The sequence below is a fragment of the Syngnathus scovelli genome, chromosome 10 (assembly GCF_024217435.2).
Source record: "Syngnathus scovelli strain Florida chromosome 10, RoL_Ssco_1.2, whole genome shotgun sequence".
Classification (NCBI taxonomy): Eukaryota; Metazoa; Chordata; class Actinopteri; order Syngnathiformes; family Syngnathidae; genus Syngnathus; species Syngnathus scovelli.
In genome coordinates this window covers 4,340,254-4,364,582 of record NC_090856.1, presented here as the reverse complement: position 1 = coordinate 4,364,582, position 24,329 = coordinate 4,340,254, and the positions used below count along the sequence as shown (strand labels likewise).

The following is a 24,329-nucleotide window of genomic DNA, read 5'->3' as shown; positions in this document are numbered from 1 at the left end:
TCGTAGCAAACAAATAAATGGTGCAACATCCTTCAAGAAAGTCTCATCATAAATTATGATAAATACTGATATACATTGTTATATAATAATTGAATTAATACTAAAGCCTCGGATTTGAATGGAGTTCTTTTTCTTCCTCCCTTTTCTCAACGTGTTATCTTCAATCTAGCCCATATAAAACAAAGCGGCAAGGTGTGTTTGCCTACTGGCTCTTTATGTGTGTTCTTTAGGGGTTGAAATTAACGCTGGAATTTAGTGAGCGTTTACGTAGCGTGACTGACAGCCCACCGTGAGCGTGCGTGTGGTTCGTGCGCGCGCTTGCATGTGTGTGTGCGCGCGCACGAGCAGAATAATTGGAACTTCAATGCCCACAATCCCCACAAGACTCCTCAGCCCTCCCCCTCCTCCTCTTGCGCTCCCAGCCATCTCCTCGCTCCTATTGGCTAGCGTCTACTATGACGATGGAACCCAACGTGGGGTTCTCCCGAAGACTATTGGCTCAGCTTTGTCCAATTGGCACGCGAGGAGGAACTCCCGGCCAGCTGGGTTTTTAAGGTGGAACGAAGAGATGGCGGCAGCCGAAATTGAGACGTAAATGCATCTTCCCGCGCTTTTCCGAGCTTGTTGTTACTGAACCAGGAAATGGAAGGCAGCGCGGCGCTCTTCACGACAGGTGACCTACTCTAAATGTCATCTTTTCTCATGAATAGAAGTGAATATATAGTTATTTACATTCGTGAATATTCGCAGGATATAAGCCACACCTTCAAACAAAGGACGCTGCTTAATATTGAACTTAACCACGCTCAAACATTAAATACGTTTATTTTTTACTAACCAAATAATTGTGCTTACAAATAACTGAAAGTTGTTTTTCAAGTTTAATATAAACATTGCTATCATGTTCGGGTCATATTTGAGCGATAACTGCAAACACACGAGTGTCCGTAATCACGCACCATTTGTTTCGAGTACTTTCATGTCAGTCTATTTTTTGGTTTTTAATCGTCTCTCTGGCCAAAACGATACTCATTAAAGTCATGCTCTTAAAGTAAAACAATTCTATCTAAAAATCATCTTTCCCCATTGAACTGAATGGAAATGCCATTAATTCGTCCCAGCAAAAACAGTCATGACATAATACAATAGAATGTAAATGAAATCTCTTTTGGGTGGATGTTTTTGTATTGAATTTGAACTACATTCCACGCTATTGTCGTGTAGAACCATGGGAACTGTTATTTTACACTGTGTTTGTTGTTTGTTATCTGGTAGGGAAGTCCGTTTGCAAGCTCAATACAATTTCTATACAAAGTAAAACAGATTGAGGTGAAATTATGGGTTTATTCTCAATGATATCAGCGGCAAATCTAGTATCTATTTTTTCCTGGGGGCAATATGTGTTGCATTTTGATATACTGAGGTCACAATTCTCCTCAAATTATTATTTATATATATATTGAAAGGCATTGAATTAATGAATACAAAATCAAAACCTTTGCTGGTATGAAAATGTCCTCCAGACGTCTTGAAAATGTTAAATAAGTATAAGATTTGTTATGAGACAAGAAGTTTAACTTGAATGGATGGGCGTTCCCCAGAAGTAGTTTGTTACTGTCCCACATTGTATAGTTTTGTATGTGGCCATAATTAACACTTGTGGACTACCCTCTGGCTGACCCGCTTGTTATCAAACGCCTTACTGGAAACCCTGCACCCACATGCCAAGACGGGCTGCATCCAATTCAACAGTGCGGGATTAATGGCTGTTTGATCAAGTTCAAAGTCGGAGCTGCCCCGGATAAAGTCATTATGAAGCACTCCAAAAGACGTCTGGGCCAGGCCGGTGCTCTCAACATGGAAAGACTTTAAATAACGCAACTTAGCCTGTAAATAACATGTGCAAAGGAGGTAACGGCCGAGACAGAAACGGAAAGGCAGATGTGTCCTCGCGTGGGATGTTTTTGTGGACTGTTGTGTTAATAGCCTTCATGTTTGAGGTTGTGATTTTTAAAATAACATGTGGGCGCAAGGCTTTGTCGCATTTTCTTTCGTGTCAGTATTTTCGTAAACAGATGCGGCTAAAAAGGGAGGTTTGCGCCGTTGTGGGAGAAAACACAGCCGACTCATTCCCTTTAAATGTAGCGCAGAAGCTAGCTAGCAGGAGATGAACTCTAAGACTTTGACCCTCGATCATGTGACCATGTGTGACATTCATCCTAAAATAAAAATTAGACTTGTGGGTTATTTTTGGCAGTCCCGACTTATAAATTTAGACTGGCCCGATGGGGCCAACATCTAAAGTTGGGTAGCGGCCCATCAGAGCGGCGTCATGGCCGCCGGCCATCGGGCCGCTATTAAAGTTGAATCCATTTTTTTCCCCCCCTAATTTTTGTTCCAGAACTAACAGTTTGACACAAATTCAATTAATTTCTATGAAAATGAAGATTCCAATTGTCTACTCTATAGTATCATTTTTCAGTGCAGTGTAAATATTTCATGTATGTCACTACACATTGTAAAAACCGGGGCGGCGTGGCGTTATCTTCTTGAGAAACGGCGGGAGTAATAATATTGCGCCTGTGTGTGCGCTCACAGATAGCTGTCACGAATCGCTGTATGAATGTCGGCGCGTTTGTTTGGGAATCTCAATGTCTTATCGGTCTTTGTGCATGACTGATTGCTCTCTCTCTTTATGTGTGTGTGTGAGACCATAACTGAGAAGCGAGCCATCTCGGTCTCTCGCACTCTCTCTCTCTCGCTCTCCTTCCATCTGCTCCGTTCCACCTTAAGAGCAGCTTTAGCAGCCTGTCCTGTTTGTGTTGAAGCCAACAGGCACAATATATTACAGTCTAGGGCTTGCTGCTGAAAAGCCTGCTGGATCCTCCACTGACCTGCTCTTCTTTCCTGTTTTCCCCTCGTTCTTTTTTTTTTTTTTTTGTACTTCCCATCATATTTAAAAAAAACAAAGCTCACTCACTCTCTGTCCTCCTCATCCCTCCTCTTCCATTCTGCAGCAGCGTGTCACAGAGAAGGAAGCCCAAGCTAGAAGAGGGAGACCATCCATCTGTGTGTTTATGTTTCTGTCAGTGGACGGCCGGGTGAAGAAGGGCCACCGAGAGACGTGAGGAACAAGAGGAGGGGGGGGACGACCACGAAAAAGAAGAGAAGGAGAGAGGATGTAATTGTCACGTTTGGATCTTGAGTGATCGCAGCAGGAGGACGACTTGATAAGAGGAGAGCGTGGAAACTAAGTCTTGTGTGTTCTCATGACAGTGTTGGATACGACCGCATTGGATTGACTTTGCAAAAAGACGACAAAGAAGTGGACTTTGCGAACCAGTGGAGGGCAGAGGAGTGGAGGGCCAGGGGACTAACCTGGCCATCAAACGGACTGGAAGCCTCTCCTCTCCTGGGATCATGTACCCTCAGGGCAGGCATCCGGTAAGTTTTTTTTCTTAAAAAAAAAAATCAAATTTCGCGTCATACAGTCTTGTAAAGTAAGTGTACGTGCTCGGTGTGTACTTTGTCCGTGCAAAGGCTTACTTAACCAGCAGCTAAATTCCTACATATCCATTGTCACTTGTATAAAAAGCCTGCTGCGCCTTCCGTGACGTTAATGTGGCTGCCAGAGTCATGCAAAGTAAAATAAAGGTTAAATATGCAGAGAGTAATAATAATGATTTAAAAAAAAAAAGATAGCTAGAGGGTGAATGACAGCTTTGGCTCAGTGTGGTATATATATTTTTTTCTTCTCCAGGCTTGCTTGCTATAATCAGATTTATTTGTCATTCTCCATGTCTGTGCTACAAATAGGTCAGCGGCCACTTTGCTGTGTGAGCCTGCAGACTGACTTACACACACACACACACACGCACGCACACACACACTTATGCATAACTATCACACAGAATTATGAATGACATTTCACAAGAGTCAGGCATGAGGAATCAATTATGTGTGCGCGGAGAATGCTAATAAGACTTAAAGAGGGAGGAACTGAAGAAGAAGTAACAAAGGCACAAAGTAAAAGATGGGCAAGAAAAAAAAGGAATGTTTTGAAAATGAAAATAAATGAGAGAAGGGCGAGTGGGAGCGAGCCTCCTCCGCTCTCCCAAATGACTTTGCGATAAAGTTACAGTCCAACAGGTCGACGGCCAAAATGTAACTCGCTTCCACTTGCACACCATCTCTCCGTGACCCCCCCCCAACACACACACACACACCACCACAGCCCCTCCGCCGGCACATTTATTTATTTCTGGTACGGCAATGAAATGTGATCCATCCAAACACGCAGGGCGCTTTCACGTGTTTTGTGTCGACAGCTACACAAAGAGAGCACAAGTTGTGAATAACAGCAAGTTTAAAAAAAAAAAAAAGTATTTATTTTACATTACGCATGCTGAAAAAACCCACCGTGATATTATTCCGAACACGACTGCAGTTCATCCTGTTTCTTGTTTAGGCAATCTTCCGTTCCAAGTGTAGCTGGAATATTCATTTCCTGTTGTTCCGTCTCATGCAAATGCGCTAAGTGCACGTCGAACGCTACCCAAGTAGAAGAGCGAGCAAAAAGTTTATCAGAAAACAAATATTGTTAGTCACTGTGCCTTCTGATTGACCAGCGATTCAATTGATTGTGACGTTAACCTTGGTGTGAAACAACAGAGGGCTGTTTTTCCAAGTAGACGCGTCCTTGCATGAAAATGTCCGACTTCCTGTCGGTCAGAGTGAACGTGACTTTTCCTTTCTGGGTCCCTGCGGAAGGAAATTTCTTTTCTAGATGAAATGGCAAAAGGCGAGATTCTTCTATTCAAACAAGTCGCTGGATATCGAAACCGTGTTAGATGGTATTTGCAAGCCTGTAATTGATTCCACTGGACGTTTGTGTGTCCACGTGAGCATCTTTTCATGTTTTATGTGTGCATTTGCACCTCGGTGTCTGACGTGTTGGATGGCATTTGCAACCCTGTAATTGATTCCACTGGATGTTTGAGCGTCTTTTCATGTTTTTATGTGTGCATTTACCTTACATCCCCATGAAAGCGTCGAGGCACGTTTCTGATGTCAGAAGACGTGCTGGCTGGTGTGTCATCACAATAAATGGAGTCTCGGTCCGACTTTAATTACCGAGTAGATTTGCTCGTGGCAAGGGAAAAAAAACATTTGCCATTAATGAGGACCAGGCATTTGTGAATGTGTGTGTAATAGAAGTGTGAGTTTTGAATTTTGTGCGGCTTTCTCATTAGCTTTTTGTGACGATAACCATAGAACAGGAAAGTGATCTTACCATCTGCGAGAGGTGCTAGTTTCTCGATTATTAGGAGCAACCCAAATACAGTGATGAGTGTGTAATGAGTATTACGTTGACTGTCTTCATGTGTTCCAGCACCATTTGTGTTCAAATGTCTCTTGGGTAACTAACTCGTCATTGACTTTTGACCTTGACAATTTGTTGTAATGTCTATCCTGCTATTCTCAGCAAACAATTTGCCAACCCAGCGACATTCAATCTAAAAGTTGTTGCACCGCCAGGTTGTTGAGCCGCCAATCTTCAAATACCTTTCCAAACTCACCCACTGTGTTTGCACATAACGCAATGTGAATCGACGCGCCCGTCGTGAGGAAAGCGTTTCTCATATCCGTCCTCCGGTCCCCAAAAAAAACCCACTGAATTGCAGACGTGTTCACGAGGGGCGCCAACACTTGGCATTTCTCATCTCTTCATGTGTCTTTTGCCTCTAAATATTTCATCAGGCGATGATTATTTCATGCTCTACCCGAATGCGCCTCTGCTTGTCTCCGAGACGTCCTCATACAAAATGAAGAGAAGACGGCGTTGAAAAGAGAAGATGCCTTCTTGCACGGGCATGCCCGCTAACACATGCGTGTTGGTTGCTAGAGCGCACCGGAGGCTAAACGGCGGGCGGGAGAGGAGGAAGACGGGCAGACGGATCGAAATATTTCTTACCCAATCGCTCGCAGATGAGCATCTGTTCCGCACTTGCGCTGATTTGAGCCCATGTGAGGGACACTAAGAAAAGCTCAAGACGACTGAGGAGAACGTGAGACAAGTTGTGCTGACGTCAGCTGCAGTGTCACTTTATCGCTGCCCGACCCAACTCAGTAAAATTTCCATCGACAGCGTGACACGCCATTATTAATCTTGTTGTTTTGCCTTCGCATAACTCGGCCATTTTGAATCAGTCCAATATAGAGCTGCTAAGATGACAGGTGATGGCCATGGCAACGGACGGACGGACGGCCTCCACCATCCCGTTATGCGATCGAGTCAAAACAGACGTCCTTCCCCCCCTCCCCTTGTTTACCTCCCTCCTTCCCTCTACTCACCATAGATAATCCTCCCTAATTCTCTGCTTTGCGTGTGCCAAGCTCGTCCAAATTGTGATTGACTGCTGTCCCACATGGCGTGTGTGTCTGTGTGTGTGTGTTAACCCCCCCGCCTCTTCGTTCACATCTACCTTCGAGATTAAAAGGATCAGTTTGTGGTATCTGATTCCCTACAACGGCTGCATCTCGCACACACACACCGTCTGTACAAAAATACAGGAGGCGAGAGGCTGTTTTTCGGCCCTTGGTGACAGCCTATGGAACCCCCTAACAGTCTGCGTGGCCATCTGGCACAACACGGGACTGAGCGCGCTCAACTTCAACAACAAATGTTTGCTATGGCCTACATACGCCGCCATTATTTGTAAATATTGGACCTTTTCATCTCAGTTTTGCCAAAATGACCTGCTACAAGAATCCCTCTGTCATCATCTCGCTCTCGTACGATGTACTTTGTGTCCGTCTCGACTTCCTCGCCGCTCCGCCTCGTCTCGGCTCACTTTAGCTCAGCTCGGCGGATTAATTACTGAGGGAAGCCCGCGCATCTCTGACCTCCGCCGTCGAACTAATTGAAATCTAATTGAATTGTGCTTGTCTAGACTAATGAAGCTCGCCACTGAAACCGCTAAACTTTTTGTTTTGGCTAACGACCTAATCGCCATAAGGTCATCGTAAACGCATTGTGCCGATAGCTTTGACGAAAAATTGTACTTGGTCTGAATGATGAATTTGTTCTAATTCCCGACATCCTCTGTTGTTCCTCCAAGCTCGTGACAAACATGGAGGACGACAACCGGTCCCCCGAGAGTTGTTTTGTTCTGTTGCTTTTTGTTTAGCTTTTAGCAGGTGCCTTGATTTCTCCCTGCGATATTCTAATGACGTTTCCTCCCGTCGCAGCTCTTTGTAGGCTAGAATACATTAGCGCGCCGCGCAAGAAAGCGGGGAGGATGCTAATGCAGAAGAGCAGGAGGAGGGAGGGAGAGTCATTAGCGGAGGACACTGCTTTATGATGTGTGGAAAGAGGAAGTGACCTTTCCTCACTTTCATCTTGGCGCTCTCACACATACACCAACGCCAGAGGGCACGGGCCATGCGTGCACGCACACACTGTTATATGTTATATTCCGTTTCATGGCATCAAGTGACACACATACACAGCTGAACGTCTGTCTTTTATCCCGTCTTCACGTCTGTCCTTTCTCTCCTGCCAAGGTCCCCTTGCAACCTGGCCAGTCTTTCAAGTTCACCGTCCTGGAAACTCTGGACCGCATCAAGGAGGAATTCCAGTTCCTCCAGGCCCAGTATCACAGGTAGGGATGTGGACTATAAAAAAAAAAACTTGCAGCAAATCTGCCAGGTATAAACAATCAATGGCTGATGTTGTCTTTTGTTCTCCGAGAAACATATTTGTTATGAAATATGTTTTTAAAAGCGGGAATAGGTCAATTATCCACGCCGCCACCAATCTTTGCTTTTTTAACTCATGGCAGCAATTTTTTTTTCTGTTTGTGACTGTCTCCTGCAAATGTTGCTAACCACCTCATTTGCATATCCTTGTGTGTCCTTGTGCAGCCTCAAGCTGGAGTGCGAGAAGCTGGCCAGCGAGAAGACCGAGATGCAGCGGCACTACATCATGGTGAGTTTAAGCCACGTTGTTAGTTTCACAGTTTTTTTTTTTTCTCTCTCAGTCAATCAGTATTCTTTGCTTCACGGTTCCTACAGTTGTAAATTGGCGAATTAACTTTTAGACCACTGTGGAGAATCCAAATCAAAAGTTCCAAATCCATTTGTTAGTTGAGAAAGACTGTCAGAAATCAAACGTGTGACGTCATGGTGTAAATATTGCCCATCCAATCTTTCTATGAAGATTTAAACAATCGCTTTGTGTTGGGCTAAAAAGGCTCAGATTTTATCAATTGAAACAAGATAGTTATTTCAGTATATTGTGAGATTTATGTTTAATATTGCGCCTTGGGGGTTTTATGCGCGTCGGTGCAATAAAGGTTGGGAAGCACTTGTTTCGGCAATGTAACAAGTGTCCTGTTTGCTCCGCTATGATTATAAATCACTAAAAAGATGATCAATGGTTGTTGGCCTCATGGCACGATCTGAGCTTGCTTTATTCTCTTGGATGCCCCTCGGAATGCACCTTTCAAAGTTCTGTAGTATATTTCTCCGTTTCCACCCTGCAGTCATTTTTTTTCTTCCCCCCCTGTTGTTTTTTTATTTATTTTTTATTTTTTTATTCGTAGTCTCGCAGGCTGAGCTCCTCTTTGCCGGTGTCTATGTGTGACTAAAGGCTCATGTGTATTGTAAGCCTTTGTCTGTGGTACAAAAATCCACGCAGAGCTGAGTAGAATTTGATATGCACCGTCTGCAAAGCTGCTCGCCTTTCATAAACCTGGGAGGGCAGGCCGGATCAGGACTTTAAGCTGGATAGACGCGCAGATGGGAAGGCACGAATTTAAGGATGGAAAGAGATGGTGGGATCAATTTTACAGGCTGAGAAACAAATGATGCAGACAGAAAAGAAAAAAAAAATCAATTTTCTATCGTTCGGGTCATGGAGGAATTGGAATTTCGAGTCGTCAGCTCATCTAACATGAGTTTTTCCATCATGTACGTGCACTTCCTGTCCATCCAGGTTAGCACGGCCGACACTCCGGGCTCTTTTATTTGCAAAGCGGACTCTCCCCATTGTGCTTCTCAGCCAGGGTTCAGAGATGACAGTCAGCGTGAAGAGGAAGAGGAGGCGGAGGCAGTGGAGGGAAATTGAAGCTCAGAGGAAAAGATAGCTTGAGAGAAAAATGGCTCAGTGTCAGGCTGGAGAGAAAAAACGAATTGTGGATTGAAAGACGGATGGGACTGATGAAGGCAGGAAGAAATGGTGAAAGATAGCGACGTGGAAGAGTCTATATGCACAGACACGTAAATAATGTGAAGCAACTACGGACCGGCTGTGCCCACAGAGGAGATAACCCAGAAGGCTATATTTAGCTCGTTAGGCTTGTCATCCACACTGAGGCCCATCCGTGTTTTTGTGTGGTTGGGGTATTGGGTAATTTTTTATTTTTTTCTGCTCTGCTCGCCATGCTGCACTGCTCCCACCGTTACTGTTCATCGCTTTTTGGATCTCTGTATACCCGGCAGAGGTGCAGGATGACATCAGGCGTTATTCTGTTGCGAAGATGATTTTGAAAATCTGTATGTTCCTCTTTCTCATGCTAATTTGTAGTCTTCCATACATCTTCAAAATACGCTGTTGCCGCAGGGAAAAATAAACGGTGCATTTTCTTCAATGGCAAATGATGTTTATGAGCGAGAGAGGCTGTCAAGGTCTTTGGAAATACCAATATGCGCCTTTTTGTCCCATTGTGGAATGGAAGTCGTCTTTTCCCGGCCAATAGGGGCACCCGTGGAGCAAGCATCGCTCCAAATAATTGCGCTCGTAAACCAAGACTAAATTCGGAACTGATGATGGTGAAGGCTAGCGTAAAATTGCTTCCCAACAGTTTGGATGAGATTTGTGCGGATTGCATTTGTCTTCCAAGAATGGCGATTTAGGTTCTCAGGATTTAAGAGGGCCAGATGCAAGGGAGGGATTGATGTTTAAGAGCCTTAAAACAGTCTGACCAGTCTTAAAACAAGGCTGGTACAAAGGATTAAGGGGGGGGGGGGGAAACAGAGGTCTCCCTTCGAGTTCCTCCGTGTAGTGCTCGTGTTGACTCTCGCTGTCTGCTGATGGAGTCCTCAATCGCAGCTCGCTAACCTGACCTCCGGTGCGCTTTCGACCAACCCGCTAATAAATGATTTAACATGCTGTCAGCGTCTGCGAGTGGGCGGCTAGATGAGCGAGACAAGCTCACCCAAGAGACGCCAAAGAACAATGCATTTGCAAAAGCTTTTACACACATGCTTGCCCCACACACACACACACACACACATAAATACACACATATTCACACGTGTTTAAATGGCACTCCCACACACCATGTTTTATGAATCCGGACTTGCACGAGAGGTTTGTGGTGTACCCACATCAACGCCCCTTCAGATAAACCACCTTAACACTCAGAATGCTCCTTTTAAAGTGCCAGCTTTCCTTGCATAACATAAGTCAGAGTTAAAAATATTTTTTCTCTTCCAGTTTCCTCCACGAAAATACAAAAAAGAGCAGGCTAATATTGTACTCTCTAAAAAAACACGAATAACTCAGAGACACTGACTAAATGAGCTGCAGTGATTTTTTTGTTGAAAAATATATGCCCATGAGTACTGCTGTATTGTCTGCCTACATGTGTTGCGCCACCCTTTGTATTTAAATACTGGTGTCTTAAATGGTTGTAACGACCGTGACACCACTGCTATTCGTGTAGTTGGTCGTTTGGATGCTAGCATCAAGCTAAGACAGCTGTCATATGGCAAAGCTCCTGTGCAATGATAAGTAGGAGGAACGTACACACACACTCACACACCGTTTTGTGTGATCTGTGGGTGGCCACTGTTTGTCGTTCGTGCTTAATGATGTCAGCCAGGTGGTTTATTGACCGTGTGTTATGCGCACACACACACACACAACAAACACACACGTCAATGGTCTACATTAACACATACATATTAGTGCTCTTATGCAGTGCAGAGTGCAGCAACTCACCACAGGCATATTATATAAAGGAACGTGCTGGGGGATGGTGGCAGTTATGAAGCTATTAAAAAAAAAAAAGCATAGTTGGGCATTGTGATTTTAGCTGCAGTATAATTAGTATTATAAAACCTTTGCAAGTAGTGCACTTACGCAACAATGCTAAGTGCTTAGTGGACACTGAAGCTACTTCAATGCATGTGATGTTGTTTGGTTCTTTGCAATTCTGGTTTGAACCTGCTGTAATTTATGCTCATGTAAAAAAAAAAAAGTATAAATATTTGCCGTCACTTTTATTTTCATGAGGGAGCTAATTCTGACTTGATGCAGGGATTTTCCAAACATTTCTTATCTATTCAATATATTCGATTGTAATCGTTGCAGCTCACCGGCGGCCCTCATGAGAAAAAAACGGACAAATAGATGAAAAGCATGCCTGACAAGATGGCCTGAGTGAGAGTTGAGTGTAGCATAATAGTAGCAGTGAAGAGGCCGACAGAGTAGATGGCCAGAGAATTAATAAGCATAGACAGACAGGAATCGAGTTAAAGAGAGAGGTGGCGGTAATGATGGAAAGGTGAAGGAGAGACTGATGAAAGATGTCACCGGGTTGAAAGAGACTGTACAAAGTGAGACGTCACATGCTTTTTATGTAAGAAAGCTTTTAATAGCTTTGAGTTGTCAGGTTCCATGTGTGTGTGTTTCCATACGTGAAAGACGTTTTTTTTTTTTTCATGTGCGAGCGTGTCTTTGAGTACGACAGGAAGCGAGCGCTAAGTACGCAACGGCGCTCGGTAAACAGGAGAGCCGACGTATTCAAAGCTGGGGAAGGAGACAGAAAATTGACAGATGACAAAGACTGAATAAAAAGCTAAAAACAAATGAGGATGATGACTCAACAGAAAAGGGAAGAAAGGATAATTGGCAAGAGAGACTGAGAGCCATTGACAGCCATTTGAACAGGGGTGTGTAGACTTTTTATATCCACTGTATATACAATATGGCCAATAACTTCAATAGACAAAACCTGTCTGAGGAGCCGAATGGGAATCTTTTTATTTTTTTATTTGTATAACTAAGTCTGACGAGTTTGTGTCGCCTTGTGTTTGTTTCCGCAGTATTACGAAATGTCCTACGGACTCAACATCGAGATGCACAAACAGGTAAGAGAGATTTTTTTGTGTGTGTGTTTACTGAGTAGGCGAAAGGTGATACTTTTTTTTTTTACACACTCAAACAAAAATGCTTATCTTTTGTGTGGGTTTTTTTTTTTTTCACTCAATGGCTCCTACGCCTCCATATTTCAAAACGAGGTCAGCAAATTAACCATCACATCATTTTTATTCGAAAACCAAATGCAGTCAGTTATAATTAGCGCTGGGTTTTGTTTGAACATAAACCAACAAAGGTGACCACCTTCAAAACCGCAAACGCGGTTAGCGCAAATCGTGATTGCCGCAGCGGTCTCGCTTGTCGGCGAACGTCAGCGGCGCGCTCTTCAATAATGTTCCACTTTGCTCAACGTTGGAAAAGCGGCTTCCAATGCAGTCAAACGAGTGCTCCCGCAGTCTGCTATTACCCCGTAATCACGGTGTCATTTGTCAGTTACGGTAATTATAGAGCGCCAACGTCTAAACTGACTTTCCGGCGAAATAGTTGCCGCACTTAAACGCAGCAGTTTGTCCGTCACGACGATCAAGGCTGCCTGCCATTTTTGCACGCCGACCCAAAGATGCGGATCACGTTTGAAAACAGGAAAGCCATTAATTACTTTTTATGACAGATTTGTTGCACAAGTAAAGCAAGACACATGCATAATTCCGGTGACAGATGGATGGGTCGCGTCGATTCCAAAATCTGACACCAGACACGAGTATCGACAGAGAAGCACAAGGGAAAGAAACTCTCGGGAGAAGAAAACCAACAAGGTCATAACTTTGGATTGTAAAACCACATTTAAAAAAAAAAAAAAAACCTCACTCGAGGGATTGAAACTGTCGCATAATGTGTGTTGAGTTCATCTTGTTGCTGAGTTGAGTTATGAGCATTTTTTTTTTTTTTATAAATCTGGCATTGTGTGTTTGTGAGTGGAAAATAAACCTCAGAAAAGCACCGCGGCGCAAAGGAAACATTCATTAGATTAGAACTTTCTTGGAAATGAAAAATTTTGATTCAGTAACCCGCACTAACACAGCAGTAGAGTAGGAATGATAGCAACCTAGCGAGAATAAGCAGTACAGAAAATGGACGGATGTCTACAAAAAAATAACAAGCCATAAGCATAAAACAATCAAAGTGCGGCTGACATATTAGCGTTGTAAGCGTCAGAGGACGAAAAAGCAAAACTTTGACGTTACCTCGTATCCGGGGAAATAAACACGGTACTAAAGACGTGGAAAGGATGGAGATAAATTGAAGGGATGAAAGAGGGCTGCGTAAACAGGAAAGATGGAGATTAAGAGGCGATTGATAAAGACCTCTGAGAAGAGATGAAATGAGATGAGGCCAGAAAAGAAAGCAGCGGAGGGTGGAGGAACGGAGCCCAAAGAGAGACATCAAGGACCCGGGCGGCGGAATAATGAATCATGAATACATTTAATACTATCTGCTCTTATTTCCTCTCCTCCTCCTCCCGCTTAACATCCTGTTATCGCTCTGTCTTCATCATGCTCATCATCATCATCCTCATGAGCGCCGTGGCCATTGCGTGTCCCGGCATTAATTGAGCCGTAACATCCCCCATCTTTGCTCCCTCAGTGCTCTTCCTCGCCTTCATCTCCTTTTCACAGTAGATTTGAACTATACGAAGGCAGCGGATATATACGCCGCCGCTTCTGCCTGCAGCCATGTGACTCTTCCGACAAGCTTGAGCAGAGCCCCCCACCCCTCACCCTCTTTCTATACACTTTGAAATTCAAACATGCACTCTATACGGTGGTGGCTCAGCGAGTTGCTCCAATGGCCAGGCCGTGCATGTTACGCCCCGAGGAGTGTGGTGAATGCATGAATGAGGCGGAAGGCTTTGCTGGACCAGTCAAGAGTGCTCATAGACTACTGCAGTGCAGTCTTGGAAAAAAAATAAAAGAACAAGTGGTAAGAGGGAATAAGATATTTCCTCCCTGTCATCAGAAGCTGCCTTTGTGGGGACTTGTGAGTAGGACGCCCCCGGCTGGCCAGTAGCAGCAACACCCACACGATGGAATTTTGGGAAAAAAAACATTAGACCATGCTGTTCCACTCCAATCCTGCAGGTGGAACTAATGAGCATTATAGAGATCCTATTCCTTCATGACACATTTGATTTAATGTAGATAGTTCCAGCATAATGAAGATGGACTGTGTCTCTGTATGCTTTATAAGTGCAAAGTGTTTGCTGGTGATTTATCCTCAAACGTTATTCCTGTTTTCATTTGAATTGCTGAGATCAAACCGTTCTCTGTCTGTCCTTGTAAAACCTTCGCAAATGCCCCCCGGGACAATTTAACGGGCAGGAACGTGGTTCACATTACGATGGCGTTGTATCACTTTTGCTTTGCCTGGAAAAATAACTTCTCACCTGATTATTAATTCTAACCCGTTTATCACCTCCCGAGATACGAAATGAATACAAAAGTACTAGAATACGGCAACAAAAGCACAAGGCTCTCCAAAGAACCGGACAGGACAGTCGGGATGCTCCGCAGGCCAGGCCTTTTTCCTCTCCCGAGGACGCACGGAACAGCCGACTGTCCTTCCTTCCTGCTTGCCGCTTTCTGTGTGTGTCTGTGTGTCCCGAGTCACTCAGCCGTGCCTGCAATTTTTTTTTCCCACCGTCAAGAGTGTGTGTTGAGCAGAATTTGGCTTGTGCTGTGACCTGAATCCTCATCTCATTTGGAGGGAGGGAGAACGAGAGAGTGAAAGATAAAAAGAGAGAGAGAGAGATGCCTTCAATTTCAACTCATCTTTTCATAATAGGATTGGACTCTCTCTTTCTTCCTCAGTCTCACTTCCCGTGTCGTGTGTGGGTCACGTTAGCTCGGGAGCGGTCAGATGACTTTGTGCGTCTATTTCTGCCGTTTAGTTGGACTCTTCTCTGATCACTGACGTGTGATGACTCTTTTTGCACATGTTGCCGCCATGTCTGTGTGCTCGAGTTGTGTGCAGCTTTGATAGCTCTCTCTCTCTCAGTCCTGTGTGTGTGTGTGTGTGTGTGTGTGTGTGTGTGTGTGTGTGTGTGTGTGTGTGTGTGTGTAAAGGAGCTCATTGGTGAATAATGAGACGAAGAGAGATGGAGCAGGATGGAACCCTTTAGAGGTGACACAAATTAACGTAGTAGGCAAAGGCAATGAGCGAAAGAAAAAGGGAAGCGAAAAATGTGAAGGGAGAGAAATTAACTGCAGAGAAAGCGGGATTCCCGTCGAGCTAGCCTTTTAACATAATGGCTTTGTCACTCTTCTAGAGGAGATTTTCTGTAAGGGGGGGGGGGTGCGGGAGTGAGCAGGAGAATAAGTCTCCATTATACTTTGAATATGTAACATTTATTTCAATTCAATTAGATCACTGTCAGAAATTAAACTAACCTAACCAAGGATGATTTCATTTCTTGAGTTATGATTCCCATTTTCCCCGCTGCATTGCATTGTGCTGCACGTATGCGGGCCGTCTGTGCAAGCTGGTGAGCTGCCATGGTGCGGCTATGACTAATAGCTGGAGTTATAATACAGCCAGAGAGAGAGAAAGGGCGAGCGAGGCTTGTTGGACTGCCACCACCGCTGGAGCACCGCAACATTTGGGTCTCACACTCACTTTGCCCTAGAAAAATTCCCTGTGTGTACAACACGTGTGTATTTTTAGAGGTGGCTGTTGTGGGATTCTCATCGTTCTTACGGTCGCACTCAATGTAATTAATGTGTTAGCTTACTTTATGGATGAAGGATCAGGCTAATGCAACCGTTAATATGATGTGTGTCTTTTTCCAAGAGCTGTCATTCAGTAATTATCACGCGGCCATCTTAGAATTGATTTCTCTTTGTCGGCCATTTTGAGGCTAATTTCATAGTTGACAACGCTGTACATTTTCGCAAGCACGTTAATCTTGGTGACTTTTTAGAACGTTTCCTTCAAATGAGGTTTGAGAGTTGATTTAGAAATTGTCTTCCATTTTAGACAATCCAGCCTTTCGCTTAAGAACTTTAGCGTGTGAGCTGGAGTCTATCCCAACTGATTTGGGGTGAGAGGTGGGCGACATCCTCGATTGGTTGCTAGCCACTTTCAAGGCACGTAGCAACTAGCTGAAAACTACTACATTTTTTATTTTGTGTTTAGTTGGATCATGGCAGCTGTATTCGATGACGACACGAAATTCCTCTTCATGGGCGCCAGCGGCTGGCAGAAACGTATATGTGGGGAAAACTTTGCTCATCACACGCTCGACTTCCTTCAAACTCTGCACACTTGCGTGGTGTTGCATCTTTTTCTAAATGTTTCTTTCTCCTGCCTGGTCGGCTGCCTGTCTTCTCGTAGTTCTACTATGAATCTTGTCTTTTTGTGTACGTGTGTGAGCAAGTGTGAGCCGCTGGTGGCTTTCATGCTGGGAGGCTTTGCTTGCTCTGCACACATCTCTTTGTACTGGATGTGTGCACTTCTCTGCTCTGTTTGGATTGCTTTTCTGTGTGCGCCCTTCTTGGCTGCGTGTGTGCGTGCGCCTCATTTTGTGTGTTTAGCTGTATTTATACGTGCTGTGTGTGTGTGTCTGATTGTTCGTGCTTTTGGTGTATGTGTGTGCTTTTTTTTTTTTTTTTTTTTACTTCCTATTTCCCTTCTTCTCCCTCCATAACAGCAGGGCTATCAATCAGAGGCAAGGGAGGAGGACGAGAAGCTGGCGTCATGCCAGCGAAGACAGGCTGGCACGCTGCCCAGAGGAGGGAGGGAGGGGGGGGAAATGAGGCAGGGGATGAGTGGGGGCAGAAAAGGATGAGAGAGGAGGACAAGGAGGGAGAGTGGAGCAAGTACAAGGAAGCGAGAGAGGAAGAAAGTGGCCGAGAGAGATACAAATGAACAGAAGGATGAAAGGTGGTGGAGAGGAAAAAGATGATGTCACTGAAGTGCTGCGAGCCTCCAACAGCAATCAGTGTCTGATTAGCGTGTTAGCGGCTACAAATATTGACCTTTTGCAAGCGGGGGGGATTACGTAAGAGTCACTGCGTGTTTGTATAGAGACTATTCTCACAACTGTTTAGGGGATATTTACATCATTCGAAAGGGCCGCGTTTTATTTCATTTTTATTTTTTTTACACGTCGAATGCCTTTCAAAAATACCACTGTAAAAATACAAATATGATTTCAAAATCCTCACAACGTTCGCCATCAAATACAATAAACACAACTTCGCTCAACGTTGTAAAAACACGGATGCAAAGATCTCTTCCGAAGACCTCCATGCTAACCCTTTTTGTGAATTCCTCAGATTGATTTGACATTTTCTGGCATTTATTTGATAGCCCCCCCCCCCCCCCCCCCCCTTCCAGTGCAAGTAAAAGGTGGCCATTTTGAGCAAGCCTCAGCTCCCGCAGGGTCATCGGTGTTCGCTGCAGCAGTCGATCACAAGGAGGAGAGCGCCTTGTGGCAGAAATAGAAGAGATGTTAGCGATTTTTCAGTCAGCGAGTGGGATGAAACACTCGCCTTCCTTTTCCGACCACATCGGGCGAGTCGACGGGTTGTCCTTGATGGCGGGCCCGAAGCCCGGCGGGCGCCGAGTCGCCGACACGGAACGTTGAAGCTACGTCATTCTCTGCAGCTGTTGTTTACTTTTTCAAATATACCCACAAGTGTACATTTCCTTCCCACCTGTCTTACTTTTCTCCCCCCTGTCTAACGTTTTCCATTTTGACAGCCATTGTAAAGCTGGCGGGCACGTGTAAAATGTTTTTTTTACGACACTGCCGGAGAGGAAGTGGGGGCAATATTAGAACTAGCAAAGTAAGCTCTGGAGAGCTTTTCCACTCTGGGTGTGATTCTGGTCCACCGGGCCAGGTGCTGGTGTGAAAACAGACTTCCTCACTCTTCTTGTTTGACAAAATCACCGCAATCTGAAGCCGCGGGGTGACCTTTCAAACCCAGCATAATAGCACCGCGACCGGTGTGGAAAAGTCGAGTATGCTTAAGGAAATTGACAAACAAGACAATCGGAATGACGGCGGCACACCCCGAAAAGTGGTTAACAAGTCAAATATCACTTTGTTGCATTCGAATGAGCAGGCACAAAGCACTGTTTTTAATTTGCATCGCTGCTGGCGTGAATAGTTTCCATTCTTAATGTTGACAGGTTGCTTCACATTCTCGCTGCTCTTCTCCACAACCACACTCCAGCTCCAACCGCAGCTTAAACCAATGAATGCGCCTTTTGTGATTGAACGTTGCACTTGTGTAACACGTGTGTGTGTGTTACACACATTCCAGGTCGTGCTCGACATTAACGAGACACTGATGGTATGAACACTTTCTGGGTGCGATGATCTAACCAGATAACAAGTGTGAGCGTGCTGTCAGTCTGTCATTGTGTGTGTGTGTGTTTTGTTTTTCAGGCTGTGACACGCTAATATGTAGCACAACCTCAAGAACAGCGTGTCCTCCTAGAACTAATTCTTGCTTTCTCCTTGCATCCATCATTTCCTTACAAGATTATTTTCTCCCCTTTTGTAAGAAGGAAATTGTTGTTCAATGAAAAGTTGCCGTCCTTATTGTTTTCTCACCTCCACATTTTTGGGGGAGAATCTCAAATCGACTTCAAGCTTGTCTCTCTCCCTGTCTGCGCAGTTGGCAGCTTATCTGCCCTCAGGTGTTTATCGACACCCCCCCATGTCTCTTTCTCTCTTTTCTTTGTATCTGTTCCTAGCTCCATCCGCTCATCCCACCATCCATCCATCCAGCCTGTGCCAGCACTCCCTGGTGGCTGTGCCTTGGCAGGCCCGCGGACGGGCATCTCTGCTCATGTTTGTGACACCTGGCTCGGTGCACACTCGGTTGCGGCCGAGCCCACTTTTGTGATGGTGCAGAAGCCCCGTTGGCTTTTTGGCTGCTTTCGCTCCATAGCGCTGATCCTCCAATATTCATACCCAACCCTCAAAAAAAAAAAAAAAAATCAGTTTTATCTGTTGCTGCTGCTATTTCTCCTACGTTAGATGGTTTGTTTTGAAGGAAGTGTGTGCGCCAAACCAATTGTCCTCCTGCAAACAGTTTTCATGTTTACTGAAGATTATTTATGTATTGAAGTAACACTCATACCTCTCATTGTATAAAAATAAAAAAAGCCCGTCTCGTCTTGCCAAAGCTAAAGTCTTCCCAATTGCGAACATGACGTAGCTCCAGCCCCATTATTGTCTTCAGTCAGTTTGGCAAGTGGCTGATTGAATTGTTTCCAGATTGCGAGAGCGTTTGCCAAGTAGGAGACGCTTGCTCGTTTGCAGATGTTTGTTGATTCAAACACACACGGCCTTTGTTAGCCTCTGTTCAGATGATTATCAAGAGCAAAACTATGCGGCCTCGACGCACTCGTAACCAATCGAGTCCCTCGTGCCTTGCTTTAGTTCCCGTTATGTAGTCCAAAAAAAGAGTTGCCTCAAAAGCACAAAGAGGAAAAACTGCCAGTTTAATTTCCACATCCCCGTACACTTCTCCACAAATCCATCCCGACATGATCCATTTCTTCTATAGTTTGATCATGTGACGCTGCTACAATGCTTTCATAAGATCTTCAAGAAGTCGGCCCATTTCGTGCTCAGCCTAGTTGTTGCTGATGATTATTGAATGTTAAATCCTCTTTAATCCTGCTTTTTATGCCTACAGAAAGAAAAGGCTGCGGGGTTCATTTTAGAATGTTTTCTTTGTGCGTGATTATTGATGTGTATTGTGAGATGAAAAGTTACAATGGTTCGTTCGGGGGTATTTAATTTTTTACTATCCACACAGAGGAACTGATTCAGTGTTATTCTAAAATGTGTCATAAATAGCGTATCACTATATTAAAACCCAGTCAGGTTAGTAAATATTGGATTTACTTATGCATAAATCTCTCTACACACACAAACACACTAATAAACGTATGATGTAATTAGTCTGCGTCCTTGCAAGTGTGTGCGGCGGCGGCGGCGGCGGCCACAAATACACCGGCTGTGACTGACAGGCCGCCTCATCACACAGATGAGTGTGTGTTGTGTTCCCAACCTCAGCTCGTCGCTCTTTATCGCCGCCTTTTCATGTCCTCTGCTCATCCTTTCGTCATCCCTAGTGGTGGCAAGAAGACGGATCTAGAAAATTAAAGCCAGAAAGTAATGAGGGGAGAGGCCGATAATGGAAAAATTAAAAAGCAGAGCGGCCAAAGGGATGGGAGGGGGGGAGCAAAATAGAGGGATGAGTCAAAGCATAGGGGGAGGTGAGGAAGAGGAGGAGGAAGGCAAGTGGCGTAATCACGACTCCGAGAGCTGTTGTAGGAAAAGAGAGAACGGCTGAGTGAGGTAGGGAGCAAAATGAGGCTAAGGGCACTCAGACAGATCGAATTAGACACACAGTAGAGGCTTTGTGTGCGTGTACGCAGCTGGATGCTAACTAGCTTTGTGGATGTGCAGCAACACAATCGCAAAATGGTTTTAGGACAACAGAATGCATATTTATATGCTTTCTCAAATATATTGTCACCAAATGAACTGACGAGCGAGCGGCATTCATTTCATTTGGAACACCTGCATAATGAAACGACGCCCCAGGTTTTGGGGGATTTAAAAAATATGAGGCCCAAATAAATCATTTAAAAAGTTTTCCCGTTATTATCGTGACCTACAATTTTGTTTAATTCAAATTAAAACAAAAACTTTCTGAGAGGAAAATAAAATGTGGTTGCATAAGTGTACACACCCTCTTATTTGACTCTGGGCAGAATGAACCAGTCTCAAATTCATATTAGATCACATTTAGACTGCCTCTGATTAACCGCAAATGCATTTCAGATTTTCTAGTAGGCTTTTCCTGACATTTATTTTTCATGGTCAAAAAGTTCTGCCTTGTGCAGGTGTACCTACTGAAGTGTCCAGTCAGTGAATAAAGGCTGAAAGGCACACTCAAGCCGTCCCTGTTCCACTCTTGCACCGACACAACCTCATTAGAAGCATGTTTCTTTGATGCGGCGAAGGCTTAATGTGCTGTAAATGCGGATCATATGCTCTGTGTTCATTGTGCACTTTGCCATATGTGATGTGATCGAGTAGCCTCGCTCTCTCGCTCGCTCTCTCGCTCACTCTCGCCATTTCCTCCCATCACAGGCGGAGATTGTGAAGCGTCTCAGTGCCATCTGCGCTCAGATCATCCCTTTCCTCTCTCAAGAGGTGAGTGCGATTCTCGACAGACGACCAGGCACATTTTACCTGGATTCGTTTGGACGGTGCTATATGCAAATCAATTTCATTGTTGACATTTCTTTGATTAATCAGATTCAAATCGACATCACAAGGTAGTAGAAAGCGATTTTTCATTTCACTTGACTTTATTATAAGTTAGTAATTCTTTGTGTAGCCAACTCAAATCATCATTGCTCATTGAAATGAATGGAAATGCATTCAATGCGTTTCAGTTGTTTTTGATTTTTTTTTTAATTAGAAAAACTACACTTGAGATTATTGTTCTGTATTAATCGACACAACCGAAATATTTATAGTGGAAATACAACAACTTTCTGTTGGTTGCTTTAATCTTAGGCCATTTTTTACAGACCCAACTTTTTGTCCTTTTTTTTTTTTTTTTTTTTTCCCGCAGCCAATTGACCTTCAAATTAGGTCTGTAGTGAATTCAATATTTCTCTTTCTCTAACCACAGTAGAGACGTTTGGAGAAAGGTCAAGTATATAGCAGACCAATCTTTAGTCCTCGCTTGTTCTGCACTTGTACATTCTCTAACTTGTTCAGCACATTTTTCCTTGGCCTTCTTCAAGTGCATACAGTTTACTTTGCAGAACATTGTGAGGGGCTTTGTGAGGATTTGGGTCTAAGACTCCCACTTGCCGGTAGCGGCGTATCACCTGCTCTGCTTCCGCATTTGCACTCTTTGTAGCGTGAAAAGCCCTTTCCACTTCAGCTGTGGCTTCTTTCGGATGCTTCTGTGCAATTAGAGCAGGTCTGGAACCTTTAACAACGCTCGAGTGACTTCTGCGGCGTACCCTCGCTCTCGTTCCCCGGTGCGACATAAACTTTCTATGCTCTTGGCAATCCAATGTTGCAAAAAAAACGACAAGGAAAATGTCTCCTTTCCTGCCCTTCACAGAGAAAGGAAAACACTTCCCCCGCTGAGATTCAACTCTTGTTGTATTTTTGGCCCTGAAAACGATAGGATCGTATTCAGACCGCAAGTTCAGAATGCGGTCCACCCACCAAGCCATCTCTGGAGGCTGGTGGCGTCCAAAACTACAGGTGGCTGGCAACGGCCTCAAAGCCGCAGTGTAATCAGAGACAGATTCCACTTTTTTTTTTTTTTTAGTTTTACTTCCTTAAACAAAAACGGTTCGCTGTGATGATTTATGCGGGGTGAACTTTGTGCCCTTGTTATGGCCACATTGAGATTGTTATACAATGGGCACCACCACAGTTTCAACAGTTTGGGGTTGCTCGGAAATGTTTTTTTTAAGATAAGAAAAACAGAGAAGACATTGTATTATGGTTTTAAAAAAAGTAGGGATGTGCTGGTAGTTGGGCGTGAGGAACCTGTTTGGAGGACTCCGTTGCCGCCTGAGCCAAGTTCATCCATTTTTCATCTAACAAAAGTAATGTTTTCCTTAAAGTATTGATGTCTTAGTATCGGAGCTTTTTATTTTAGTCTAACAATCAGTATAAATGTACAGTATTGACACCAAACTGTGGAACCTTTAAACAGTGAAGCACTGTTGTTGTTTTTCCACAATTAAAGTAGTCTGAAATCCTGTCTAGACTTTAATATAAAGTGGTTAAGAAAAAAAAATCCTTAAAACTATTTTCATGGAAAACATAAAATTGTCTTTTGAACAAAGTGTCTGAACATCTTCAAAGATGTTAGGAAAATGAAAATTGTGTGCACATGTTCAAAATTATGTTTTATTTTTCCACACATATAAATCTCTACTTTACCAAATCCCACCATATATATTTTGAGCCTGAGCACCACCTCTTGGAATCTCTATTTTTTATCTTATGTAGAAAAGAACTTTGTGTTTCTTAAGTGCCCATTACAACCACTAGGGGGCAACAGGACCTCGCCAGCAAAAGGCGCTTTTGTAACAAATTAGCCTTTTTCAGGTCAGGAAGCACTGGCATTTAGCAATCTGCCCGAGGCCGCGTGTGTAACGCTGCAAACAATGTAAGGCGTTTGCGTGTGCGTGCACAGAATCCAAATCATGTTTCTTTTGGTCCAAGTGTGAGCGCGCACTGATGAAGAGAGGGGGAGGTCACAGCTCTGTCACTTTGATCAATTATTGACAGTGTGTGCGTGCGTGCATGTGTGTGACCGATTACATCGAGACTTTGGATAAACATGCCGGATTTGAGTCTCGTGCAACTTTGAGCAAGTCATGTTGTTTGTGTGTAGCACCAGCAACAGGTGGTGCAAGCGGTGGAGCGGGCCAAGCAGGTCACCATGGCTGAACTCAACGCCATCATCGGGGTGAGTCGCCTCCACGTTCACCGCAGTCATTATGTCATATTTTGTTGTTTTTATATGCTATCGTTCTTTTCTTGCCATTGTCTCCCCCGCCATCACGTTATCCCCCTGCTCACCTTTCCTTTTCTTCTTTTATGATCTCAAATCTGGCTTGATCGTCATCTCCACATCCTTTCCCTTCCCTAATGCTTGCTGATGATTCAATTTCCTCCTTTCCCGTCTTAATTTTTTATCCACCATGCCGTCCTCTTAATCCCGTAATCTCTTCCACCATCCTATCAACTTGCTCTGGTATGATTTCCTCTCTCGCACTTTTCTTGCTTCCATAATAATCTCCTGCTCCCCTCCCTCCCCCCTCCCTCTTGTATTTCCCCTGTGGCCACAGCAGCAGCAGCTCCAGCACCTGTCCCACCACGCCCCAGGTATCCCCCTGACGCCGCACCCGTCCGGATTGTCTCTAGGCGCGGGGGGCTCTGGGCTCCTGGCGCTGACGGGGGCCCTAGGGGTGTCCGCCCACCTCGCCGCCAAGGACGAGCGCAACCACCTTGACCCGGAACATCTCCGAGGTACTTGCATGTATTTTGCTTTGTCATCGTTTCATGTTTCGTTTGACAATGAACCAAATTGACAAGAGCGCTATCATCCCCAAGCGGACCTCGTTTGAACTATTCTAGATTGCC

The 24,329-nt window shown here is 44.4% G+C and overlaps 1 protein-coding gene and 1 long non-coding RNA gene across 4 annotated transcripts in view; one reads left to right on the top strand and one right to left on the bottom strand.

The window, feature by feature from the left end:
* The first annotated feature begins 512 nt into the window (after nucleotides 1–512).
* tle2b (TLE family member 2, transcriptional corepressor b) overlaps nucleotides 513–24,329 on the top strand; it is a 32,528-nt gene continuing 8,711 nt past the window's right edge. Inside the window, exons 1-9 of one of the 3 annotated variants that reach the window (XM_049732346.1) lie at nucleotides 513–673; nucleotides 3,018–3,181; nucleotides 3,277–3,444; nucleotides 7,567–7,664; nucleotides 7,927–7,990; nucleotides 12,115–12,159; nucleotides 21,291–21,353; nucleotides 23,578–23,652; nucleotides 24,035–24,215. In XM_049732346.1, the coding sequence (XP_049588303.1) occupies nucleotides 3,421–3,444; nucleotides 7,567–7,664; nucleotides 7,927–7,990; nucleotides 12,115–12,159; nucleotides 21,291–21,353; nucleotides 23,578–23,652; nucleotides 24,035–24,215 (550 nt within the window). In that variant the 5' untranslated portion in view covers nucleotides 513–673; nucleotides 3,018–3,181; nucleotides 3,277–3,420. Of the gene's footprint in view, nucleotides 674–3,017; nucleotides 3,445–7,566; nucleotides 7,665–7,926; nucleotides 7,991–12,114; nucleotides 12,160–21,290; nucleotides 21,354–23,577; nucleotides 23,653–24,034; nucleotides 24,216–24,329 lie in introns of all 3 variants that reach the window. The other 2 variants (XM_049732347.1, XM_049732348.1) reach the window with 2 other exon arrangements.
* On the bottom strand, nucleotides 3,946–6,349 carry LOC125976271 (uncharacterized). Its single transcript, XR_007484218.2, has 3 exons — nucleotides 5,032–6,349; nucleotides 4,420–4,761; nucleotides 3,946–4,328 (listed from the first exon to the last, which is right to left on the bottom strand). It is a non-coding gene; the product is annotated as an uncharacterized lncRNA (long non-coding RNA).